Consider the following 12,520-nt stretch of genomic DNA (forward strand, 5'->3'; position numbering starts at 1 on the left):
GAATCCAAGTTGTGTAAGGATGAAATGAGAACGTGAAGATGATAGACAAGGCAAAGTTAGGATCAATGCACCCCAGTTCCTAGTGGAGGAAGGAAAAACAACAGTTGACCTACAAGTAGTAGAGAGCGGAAACAAAGTACAGGAGGCAGCAATTAGTCATGCCTAGGGAATGATCATAACAATGAGTGGTGGCCAAGTGGGGGTGAAAACAAAATCATAGGAAATGGAGTAGTCAGGGACTGAGTAATCACCAATAACTTCAAAAACTCCTGACTGTACTAGTAAGCAGGTGCTTTATTTACATCACAAGGCGCTGTGAATAGATGACTATAATAAGGAAGGAGAGCAGGTAATTGACAGGAGTTTGCTTTTGCTTTGTTTGGTTTAGGGAGGGAGGCAGGAATAACAATGTTTCTGGAAGTAGCTGCAGAACACCCATCACCTCTTGGCCTAAAGAGATTTAGGTATGGGGGAAAACAATCACCACTTACCTTCAATATCCTCTCCTGAAAATATAGGGAATTGTGCAATGCCATTTGGAAAGACAACTATAAACAGTTTGAAAACACTGTGATACTTGAAGTTATTTATAGATTTTGTTATGTGGAGGTTCCTAATATGTTATCTGCTATGTATGGCTTAATTCAAAAGTATATAAATATCATACTCAGTCAAATACGTGAGTCCTTTTGTAAAAGCAAGGTCTCTACAAAAGCTGTAAAGAATAATAAACATTAAACAACCAGGAAAAGCTACATCGCATATATTTGTGAATTTACGGAGCACATGTCTGATTAATCATCCTACTTGATGGTACACAGAATTACCAGGCCTGGAAACTAGAAATTAGAGATAAACCCACTATCTGCTTTGGATAAGTCCAGCATGCTAGACTTATATATATATATATACTCTTAATTTTTTTTGTTAATCCTCACCCAAGGATATTTTTCCATTGATTTTTAGGGAATGTGGAAGAGAGAGGGAAAGACAAAGAGAAACATCGATGTGAGAGAAACACATCAACTGGTTGTCTCCTGCACGAGCCCCTGCAAGGGCCCAGCTGGAGAGGAGCCTGCAACCTAGGTCCATGCCCTTGACCGGAATCAAACCCAGGATCCTTCGGTCCGCAGGCTGAGGCTCTATCCACTGAGCCAAACCAGCTAGGGCTAGATGTTCTCATTCTTAAAAGAAGACTTACTAATTTTATATTTCCCAAGAAATATAAAACAATAGTATCCCCTCTGGAGAAAATGGAAGGGCAATGAATAGGAAAGGGAAATTATTAAGTAAACAATCTTCCTAAGAATTTTCACCCTCACTAGTATATTATATACCAATAATAGAAACATATAGTAGGAAGAAAATTACAATTAATGAGTTAATGTGAAACTCTGATATGGGAAACTTAAATCCAACTAAACTGACAATAAAACAGTACATGCAAGTTCAAATCGTATTTTAAAATTAGTCTTTGTACCTAAAAATTGAGCCAAAACTACTAGTTCAGTGAAAAGGTGTTTTAATATCAATTTAAGTGGTATCTATCTATAACACATAATAGAAAGTATATGGCTTTGCATAATTTTTGTCATGGAAACATGTTTGTACACACTTGGAAAAAACATCAAATAACATCCAAGTTAACAACCACTCCCGATTATAACATAGTAATATAACTGAAGATGGCAATACTGTGAAACTACCCAGTGAGTCTACCTAGAGAAGGGAAGGGGTGGAAACATGGATGAATTTTTTTTTAAAGATAAAGAATAAGAGATTTTTTAAATTTGCATATGCTGCTGTCCTGCTGCCTGTTTTGATCAGCCGAATTAAATACCCACATTGTGTCCCCTGATCTGACATTGCTGCCTGATTAAATCATGACCATGACAAGCCAAGACTCAGTTTCCTGGTGCCTTATGCAAATTGGTCTGAGATTGGACATGTTGTTGACTGCATTGTGGCCTCCTTGCATCATGCCCTTCTTCAGTGTCCTCCCACACTGACTCTGCATTGGGCAATAGTAGTAGCAAAGTTGACTCAAACAAGGTTGAAACCTGTTTGCATGTTCAAGAGTCTTCTCTTGGAACTCTACTACCACTAGGGAAAATGTCTGGTCCAGCCTGCTGAGAAGATATGTTACATCACCCCAGCCGCCCTAGACTAGCTCACAACCCCCTCCCCACACAGCAGACCTGCCAGATAATTGTAGAAACATGAGTAAGTCCAGCCAAGATCAGCAGAACCCAACTGACTTGCAGATCCACACACATTATAAAGAACGGTTGTTTAAGCCAGGAACATTTTGAGGTATTATGCAGCATTAATTGCTGGCTGAGTGGTCAGCAAGCCTTACTTACATTGTCCTCTCTGCCTCTGGCATAACCTAGATGAGTTAGGTTCAACTCTAATAGGAAGTGGAAAATGGAAGCACCCTGACCGGTGTAGCTCTGTTGGTTGGGTCACCCTCTACACCAAAAGGTGGTGTGCTCATTTTCCAGGCAGGGTACATATCGAAGTTGCAGGTTCAGTTGGGGCTCATACAGGAGACAACTGATGTTTCTCACTTCAATATTTCTTGCTCTCTCTCCCTCGCCTTCTCTCTAAATAAATAAACAAATAGATAGGTAGGTAGGTAAAATGGAAGCTAATGCCCAGCTGGCGAGGATCAGTGGTTGAGCATCGATCGACCTACGAACCAGAAGGTCATGGTTCCATTCCCAGTCAGAGCACATGCCCAGGATGTGGGCTCAATCCCTCGCAAGAGGTGTGCAAGAGGCAGCTACTCAATGACTCTCTCTCATCATTTGATGTTTCTCTCTCTCCCTCTCCCTTCCTTTCCAAAATAAATAAAAATATAAAATACTCTTTTTAAAAAGAAAAATGAACAAATATTTATGTAAAGGTTAACATACTCTTTCATTTCCAATGCAAATGATCCTATTAACATCTTAATCATCTTTGAATCTGATTCTTAAATATACCTAATATGCCAATATTTGAATGAATAAGTTATTTTTAAACTACATTTGTTAGTATATAACTAAAGAAAAAAAGCTCCAATGCAAAACATTTTAATAGGTTGTCAAATATACAGTTATTAGAATTATCTAAATATCACTTATAAAAATTGGTATATCACATTAGATGATTCTATAAAATAAAATCACACATTGACAATAACCCCTGCAGTCCAAGAATACCCCCATCAATAGTACAAATTACAAATACATTAAGAGACATTTAAACCAAAAAGTAACTCTGACTAGACTAAATACATTCATTCATCAAGTACAATAAACTTAGCATAGTCACTAACAACACAAGTTTAGGTGCAATTTCACATGCTTTCACAAATCTTCCAGTACAGCTCCCATAGTAAAGTGTCTTTGTGCACGCCATTTTCATTTATATTTAGGTGCATCATACATCATCCTTAAGACTATTTCACTTCATAATTAAACTTGTTAATATATATTGTAAGAGAACACCAGGTTAAAATTTAGCCCCAATGATGACAAAGTTTAACAATTAAAAAAATTCTTGAGAGTATATTTTAATTTGTTTAATAGCATGAATACTATTTCCTCTTACTAGATGCTATCAAAATAATTTAAACATTAACTCCTCAAAAATGGAAACTCCAACCTTCCTAAAATATTAACAAGCATTTTAAGTAACAATAAAATTATCCTGTAAGTCAAACAGTAAATTTCACATTCATTGCCAAATTTAAAATACCAGTGATTTGAAGACTGAGGCCTAAAACATTAGTACTAAATTATAAAATACAATGTAAAAAATGTGCAGTAAATTGCTTGTGAAAATATAATGGGATATTTCTCACAGTAATGTTAAAGCACTACTCTAAATGGACAGTCTACGTAAACGTACCTTTACCAACAAGCAAGAAAACTGAAAAATTAAGGCCTTTATATGCTATATATTACTATCTGAACTCAAAGCCAAATAGAGGTTACAATACTGCAAAGTACTATTTTCAACCTCTCTAACATTGTTAGTTGCTTCATCTCAACTCAATAATTATTACCTTATCTTTACACAAACTCAAATGCTAGTTAACTTTATATCTTGAAATAAATATTTCTCTGTATCTCTATTTTAATTCAGTCCCCAACCCCACGCCATCTAGACAGAATGCTGGCAATAGGGCTTTGTCTGATTAGTTCACAACTGTATATTCAGGGGCTAAAAATGGTTAGCATATGGCAAATATCCAGTATTTTTGAATCTATATAATAAAGCCTAAGTGACGGTTATGGCGGAATGACCAGAACCACCGGTCGCTATGATGAGCACTGCCCACCAGGGGGCAGATGCTCAACACAGGAGCTTCCCCGTGATGGTCAGTGCACTCTCACAGGGGTAACACTGCTCAGCCAGAAGCTGGGCTCATGGCTGGCGAGCGCAGCGACGGTGGCGGGACCCTCTCCCACCTCCACGGCACCGCTAAGGGGCACTGAGCGGAGCAGTAGGAGGAGCAAGCCGAGCAGTAAGGAGCAGCGAGCAGGAAGGCGGTAAGGAGCAAGGGGTCCCGGACTGCGAGAGGGATATCGCGGACTGCGAGAGGGCGCAGGCCTGGCTGAGGGACACACCCCCTCCAGTGCACGCATTCCGTGCACCGGGCCTCTAGTGAACTAATAAGAAGCCTGACCTCCATGGGCAACTCTACCTGTTTTCCCAAAGCATTAATAGGCAATTTACCTCTTTGCACAACCAAACAGTTTTTTAAAAGAAACCGATATCTACGCTGTGATAACAGAGAATGTAACGGAAAGACAACTGAAGCTACACATATATCAAATCAAGGTTAAAGGCACTGGATCAGAAAGATTATTACAAAGCATGGTAAATAATTTTTAAAGCAAATCAAGTTTTAAAGTATCAAATGTTGAACTGCTATGAGAAAATGGTACTAAAATAATGCTTTAAAATAGTTGACAAAATTTCTATAATTTCACACATAAAATTCTTTCATTGTTTTACCATTTTCTTTCATCCTATGTGTGTTCTATATTCCAAATCCTAGAAACAAATGTTTTCAGTTGCATGAAACAAGAAAAATGCAACTGAGTTATCTTTGAAAATTAATTTTTTTCTTCAGTTATGTTTTAAATTTGATAGACATTATAGAGATATGAAGAACATCATCTTGAAAATCATAAAACAGAAAATTATACTGTCAAAATAAAATTTAAAAAGTTCTTACTCAGTTGAAAGTCTAAAGCCCCACAATAGCAAAATGTAGTGTAAGAGGCATAGTAAGTACAATCTTTCCATACACATAAAGAATAATGAATACTGAATTGAAAATACCACAAGCTCCATGTTAGAGGTATGTAATATACACATTTCACAACTGTTTCTTGAAAAACTATTTAGATAAAATATTTAGCATTTATCAATTTTTTTATTTGAACCTATGCAACTTCCATCCATATTAAAATATCAATTAGTGTAAATACTTTCTTATAAAACTATTATACAATTTCAATTTTTATTAGAGAAATGTAATATTCACTTCCCATAACTTCTTAAAGTTCTTTTTATTAGTGCATTCTGTAAGAAATACACTAAAACCACTGTTTGTGTTTTCTAGTGGAAAAAAGTGATAAATCTATTAATTCAAACTATATCCTTATTATGATTACTTCTTAAACATTTACATGTTTAAATATGCTTGGTGAATAGTGATCATTCTATTCCCGCAGTGGTAAATTTCAGCATAATGCTAAATGACTGGACTAGACAGTAAAATAATCACATGTAGATTACATAAACAGATACTTATTCTGTTATATGTAAGCTTACTTATAAAGCAACATAAAACAAGCATTAGATAACAGTGATAAAAAATGTAAACAAACAAATGTTAATCCCTTCCCTGAAAAACAAAAGATAAAAGGGCTTCTTGTTTTATTAAAATAAACAAAATATTATCTATTTTATAAAAAAGGTAAGACACTGATTTTACAAAACTATATTTCCAAATATAGGTAAAGAAAATCTGGAATAGTTGACACACTTTATTGAGATAAAATGTGCAAAAAAATCTGATTAATACTTAAATGTATTAAATTCATTTTACATAGGCTGATACCATTCCCTACAAAAAAAAAAAACTTCTTGTTTTGTTCAGATTCAAAATAGTGTCTAATTATCTGAACTTAAGATTTAATGAGCCACTATCCAAATAACAACAAAAAGTCTATATTGTAGGAAAAATCAAGTAAAACTAAAACATTTCTATTAATTATTACTTGAAATTCATCCCCACAAAAAAAAAAACAACAACAACAAAAAGCTAATACCCATTTAGGCAGCAGAGAAAAATATGAAGTGCCTATATAAAACTTACAAATAAAAAAATTAAAAACAATCAAATTTTGCTATAACAAAATGCATATGAATTTCAAAGTCATTCGTGTTTAATAGATTTATTAAACTTAGAATTCACAGAGCATTTGGTACTTCTGTTTGTGCTCAGATATTTTGCAAAGTGCCCTCAGAGGGGCTTGGGAAGGTGACATAAACATAAAATTGTGATACTTTCCTCCATACTAAAAAAAATTATTGGATTTAAAAATTTAATTTATAATTCTTAGGAGAAATTGGGGGGGGGTTGGGGTGTGGGGTTGGGACACACTAACAGCTCTAAAACATCTTCCAAAGAATGTGGCAAGACTATTAACTACTTAGATCAGTGATGGCGAACCTTTTGAGCTAGGCATGTCAGCATTTTGAAAAACCCTAACTTAACTCTGGTGTCGTGTCACATACAGAAATTTTTTGATATTTGCAACCATAGTAAAACAAAGATTTATATTTTTGATATTTATTTTATATATTTAAAAACCATTTAACAAAGAAAAATCAACCAAAAAAATGAGTTCACCTGTCACCTCTGACACACGTGTCATAGGTTCGCCATCACTGACTTAGATGTGTTATTAGTGAATCAAAATGCAAGCAATGGGAGCATAAACATCTAACATATTTGCAAATTAACTTTAAAGTTTTCAATAATAACTGGTTATTTTTAAAAACGTAAATATGAAACAGATAATACAGACTCTAATTTATCCAGGAAAAATAGCATTATCCCCCATCTATAAAATTAAATCATAATTTCTCTCTTGAACATAATATAAAACTATTTTGAGTAACAATGAAACAGAAGCATGGGTTTAGATATGCACCACTCTCTATGATGTACTAATTTACACAGTATGTTTAATAACACAATATTGGATGTTGTCCTTCACTGCATATTAGAATTTTGAGAAACATCATTTTTAGCAACATAGATTTACTCTACTGTTTAACTAAATGGACACATAAAAATATATAAAATTTTTAAAAATTCAAGTTATTTTAAGGAGAAATAAGACCAAGTTTCAATCACCCACCTTTTTGAAGCTGCAGTTAGAGAAGAAGGCATAGAGTTTATAACACTTTTCACAATATAGTAAATATATATTCCAATTTGCCCATAAATGAAAGATTTTAAAAGAAAAACATGTTTCTTCCAAGTAACCTGTATCTTCTTGCCCTGGCAAGAATAATTATTAGTGCCCTTAATTTCAAGATTTTTGTTGTTGTTGTCTGTTTCAATTACCTTTTTCATGAAGTATAAACATGTTGAAATATGAGTAATAAATAAAAATTAAAGGGAAAATCTGCTTTTGGAATAAAATAATTCAAAATCATTTCACTAAGAAGCACCTTTAGATATGCTGGTCTAAATTTTAATATAAAACCTAAACAGTACTTATTTCTGAAGTAGAATTTTCTCCAGTTTTAATAACTTCAAAAAGTAATACTAAGGACATCAACCTGTGCTTTCTAGATTTTTGAAAATATTCTCATAATGTAAAGAGTTTAGATATGGCTCATTGTCACAGTTGGGTGGACAGAGATTTCATGATAAATTGGCTACAGAAAACTAATCTCTTAATGACTGAATGTTTTGCATTTTGCTTGAGCCAAATAGATGTTTAAATCATGTACCACCACATTCCCTGCTTAACATTCCAAAGTTTCTTTATTCTTCATAGTTTTCTAATGAACAAATAATTAGTTTTCCTGAGTAAGATTATAAAAAAGTTAACCCTTCTACCAAAAGTGTAAAGACAAATAAAATGCCGACTCACAATACAAATTGTTTACATAGCATTACAAGTGCAGAGATACTGACTGCTGCTTTTCACAATGATTGCCCCACCCCTTAAAAAGACTGCAGCAAAGGATTCAATTGTCCAAAATACTCTGAAGTACAGTAATTAAATTCTTCAGTCCATAAACATATCCCTCATCTATTGTGTTGCTAGGGAAAACATGAGCAAAATCTATCATTCGCACTTCTACTTCCGCAATCTCTTGGCAACCAGTGGGAAGATGGTAGAAAACTTTTTCCAGTTGGGAAAGTACATTTCCATTTAAATGCTCCTGTGACAAGCTTTTCCACCCATTGTCTTGCTCTATATTTTCAACTTTCAATGAAGTCTGACTGTGATGCTTTCTTGAATACATTTTTCTGTGACGTGCATACATCTTGGACAAGCTTTTGCCTACTGAAGCCTCTATTTTTCCATTTGTTGTGGAACTTAACACTCGAAAGTTATTATTATACTCCAGTACATCTGTGTCCGAGAGTTGTCCTTTGGACAAAAACTTTTCTGCCAAAGTTCTGTCATTTGATTTTGTAGTAGTTGGATGAGATGAACCTTCATAAACAAACAGTAATGAACTTGCATAAAAGTTAAGCTGCTTCTGGCTTTCAAACCACTGCAGAATTCTCTCAATCTTCTGAATACTGGCAGCAACAGCATCTTTTCTTAAGCAGAATCCATTATGAAAAAACCTGGAAACTCCTATAGAAAGGAAAATACAGTATCACTGTGCTATATTATTACAATTATAATGTAATCATAAAACAGCTACCACTTGGGAAGTAAATTCATCTTAGATATCATTTTTTCCCCATCATCCCTTGCAATAAACTGAACTAGGAGGAATTCTAGTCTGACATAGAAACCTGAACTTCAAACTTAATTTCTGGTGAAGATGCTGGTAAACATTTAAGTTACACTTATGTAAAGTGAAATATCCTTTAAACAAAACTATTTCTTACAGATAGACTGGTAGTTTAGTTCTCTCTACATATATTCTCTTAAGGAATGTATTCCAAAATTTATTTCATTTGCTATTTTGAGGGATTTTATAGAAAGATTACTTGTTTATCAGAACCACATGTAAGAGCTCATCTAAAACCTAGAGTCAAATCATAACCATTTTTAATGGTGTCAACAGCCCATTACCAAAATACCAAGTCATAACAAGCACTATATTTTTTGTTCTCAGTAATATTGATTAAATCAGTCTTTCCACAAGATAAACATTAGAGATTAGCACTATTCCAGTTTGTGTACATTATCCACATTAAGACTTTTAAATGCTTTGACCTATCAGATTATCTATGCCTCTTAAAATTATTCATGCCTATTTTATCATATTTGGAAATTTATGGGTATGTACAATTTTATTTTTGCCTTTAAACAGCTGTTCCCCTACTCTGAGACAGAAATTGCTAAAAAAAATATATTCACATTAGCTTGGGAAATATTTTAATAAAGAACCAATCTGCATGCCCAGCCGCAGGGGCACAAGTGGCTGAGTGTCGACCTATGAACCAGGAGGTCACGGTTTGATTCCTGGCACAAGCCTGGGTTGCAGGCTCGATCCCCAGTGGAGGGCGTGCAGGAGGCAGCCAATCAATGATTCTCTCTCATCATTGATATTTCTATCTCTCTCTCCCTCTCCCTTCCTTTCTGAAATCAATAAAAATATATTTAATTATTTTTAAAAAGAGCCAATCTGCATATTATCTTGCTATTGGCTGAGGCAAATACTAATTGTTACGATCACATGATGGATGCCTGTTTTTTACACATAAAATAAAAATTTTTCTTCAAACTCTTTACATTACACATAACCTGTTTCCCACCTTAGGCAGAGCTAAGAATAAACTTCCAATAGACTATTACTTCCAGAAATTTAGGATATCATTGTTTTTATTTTGTCCATAAATATTTTACAAGTATATATATTAACAGACTTTAAACTACTCTTCATGCCACTAGTTCATTCATAATGTAGTTCTAGAATATACACAGCTCAACTATAAAAGAGAAATTTAAATAGAAAATGACAAGCTACAACACACACTTTAAAGTCTCTTAGGTAACAAGCAGTGTTAACATACTAAGACCTATATACTATGATTTTTAAATGTGTTTTTATTGATTTCAGAGAGAGGAAGGGAGAAGGGGAGAAGGAGAGAAACATTGATGTGAGAGAGAAACATCGATTGGTTGCCTCCCTCACACACCCTAATCAACCAGAGACCAAACCTGGATATGTGCCCTTACTGGGAATCGAACCATCAACCTTTTAGTACATGGGATGATGCTTAACCAACTGATGCTGAGTCACACCAGCCAGGACTATATACTATGAATTTAAAGACAACCTCTAGTTCCAGTACTTGGACTAGGTGGTTGGTTCACAGATGTTCATTTTTATTTAAGAATAGTAAGTAAGTATAAGTAATAAACAAACAAACAAACAAACAAACAAAAAGGTAAGATACACCTAAGGTTTTGGTGTATGATGAACCAGAGATTATGTGTGAATGTAAATTTCATTTTTTAAAAAGTTTATTGTGAATTGAATCATTATTCCAAGAGAAAATTGAAATAATTTTAGAATTATTTTGGTATTTATGCAGTAATAAAAGCATTGAAATCTGGTTATTCAATCCTTACCTTCCTTTAGAGTTTCTTTTGTTAAGCTTCTTCCATAGTGCTGGTTTTGTGTCTCATAGCTATCAGAATGAACATGATAAACCTGTCAGAAAAAGCAGTGAATATTAAAGATGAATACTTCTTGACTGTGTGGAATTTATCACAGCAGTGGTTAAAGGTGGAAAGATCTATTCATATGAGTCATCCTAATGAAATGAAGGGGGGAAAAATCATGTCATTATATCAATAGATTCTAAAAAGGCATTTAATAAATTTACATCCACTATCGATGAAAACTCTTTAAACGGATAGATGAATATTTCCAATAAGAAAAATTATCTACCTCAATCCACCAAAGGTCAGCGTCAACTTAAGTTTAAAGTGGAAATAAAAAAAAAAAGCATCTGTCCTAAAATATAAGAAGCTTTTAAAAAATGTGTTCTACTACAATGTCTTTTAGCATCACTACTGTCTAATGTTCTATAGCCTCTAGCAAATGCAAATAAGACAAGAGAAAGAACTTAGAGGAATAATAATTTGGGAAGGAAGAGATAAAATATTACTCTTTATAGGTAATGGACATATACTGAAAAACTAATAAAAACTTGAAATGGTGACTGAGTACAAATTAGTAAGCAGAAAATGAGCTTTGATATACACAAATAACTGGTTAGAAACATAATGGAAAACTCCATTTACAAATGCAACAAAAGAGAAATAAACTAAATAAAGGTACAATCTATATAAAGACATTTTTAACAAATTCCTAAGACAGACACACAAACACACACCCATGGTCTCAGAGAGGGAGACTCAATATAAAAGATATCAATTCTTGTACCCTTATGTTCACTGTAGCATTATTTATAATAGCTAAGATTTGGAAGCAGGCCAAGTGGCCATCAGTGGATGAGTGAATAAAAAAGCTGTGGTACATTTACACGATAAAATACTACTCAGCCATAAAAAAGGAAGGAAATCTTATCCTTGTGACATCATGAATTCACATATTATGCTAAGTGAAGCCAGAGAAAGACAAATACCATATGATTTCACTCATATGTGGAATCTAATGAACAAAATAAACAACAAAATAAAAACAGACTCATAGAGAACAGAACAGCTATCAGAGGGGAGGTGGGTTGTGGGGCTGAGTGAAAAAGGTTAAAGGATAAAGCAAAAAAAAAACCAAAACCCTCAGACACAGACAACAGCATGGTAATAATCAGAGGAAAGGAGAGTGAGGGAAGGTGGGAGAGGTATAAATAGTAATGGAAGGAGACTTGACTTGGGGAACACACAATACAATATACAGATGATATATTATAGAACTGTACATCCAAAACCTATAATTTTGTTAACCAACTAGAGGCCCGGTGCACGAAATTCGTGCACGGGTGGGGTCCCTAGGCCTGGCTAGTGATCAGGGCCAGGCCGATTGGGGCCTGAAGGCCCTGGTGGGGTTGGGAGAGGAGGTGACAGTCGCCGGGCCAGGAGTGGAAGGAATGGACGCCAGATGTCAACACTGCTTTTGGCGCCCTGCCACCATGTGGTTCCCCGCCTCTCCCCCTTCTCCTTCTCTCACTGCTGCACCGTCACTGGGGCCTGCGGGCCGAGAAAGGTTGACCACCAGCCCCACCACCACCCACCCCGGTTCCCCGTTCCAGCCCGGGGCCCCAGGTAAGGGACTG

General features: G+C 34.9%; 1 protein-coding gene across 3 annotated transcripts in view; it reads right to left on the reverse strand.

Moving 5' to 3' along the window:
- Window positions 1-8,049: 8,049 nt before the first annotated feature.
- The window catches only part of IPMK (inositol polyphosphate multikinase), a 28,526-nt gene continuing 24,055 nt past the window's right edge, over window positions 8,050-12,520 (reverse strand). For all 3 annotated transcript variants that reach the window (XM_036336785.1, XM_036336786.1, XM_036336787.1), the window contains 2 exons: window positions 10,851-10,932; window positions 8,050-8,897 (listed from right to left, as the gene is read on the reverse strand). In XM_036336785.1, the coding sequence (XP_036192678.1) occupies window positions 8,275-8,897; window positions 10,851-10,932 (705 nt within the window). In that variant the 3' untranslated portion in view covers window positions 8,050-8,274. The remainder of the gene's footprint in view (window positions 8,898-10,850; window positions 10,933-12,520) is intronic.

Source organism: Myotis myotis, unplaced genomic scaffold, assembly GCF_014108235.1.
Source record: "Myotis myotis isolate mMyoMyo1 unplaced genomic scaffold, mMyoMyo1.p scaffold_m19_p_15, whole genome shotgun sequence".
In the NCBI taxonomy this organism is placed as follows: Eukaryota; Metazoa; Chordata; class Mammalia; order Chiroptera; family Vespertilionidae; genus Myotis; species Myotis myotis.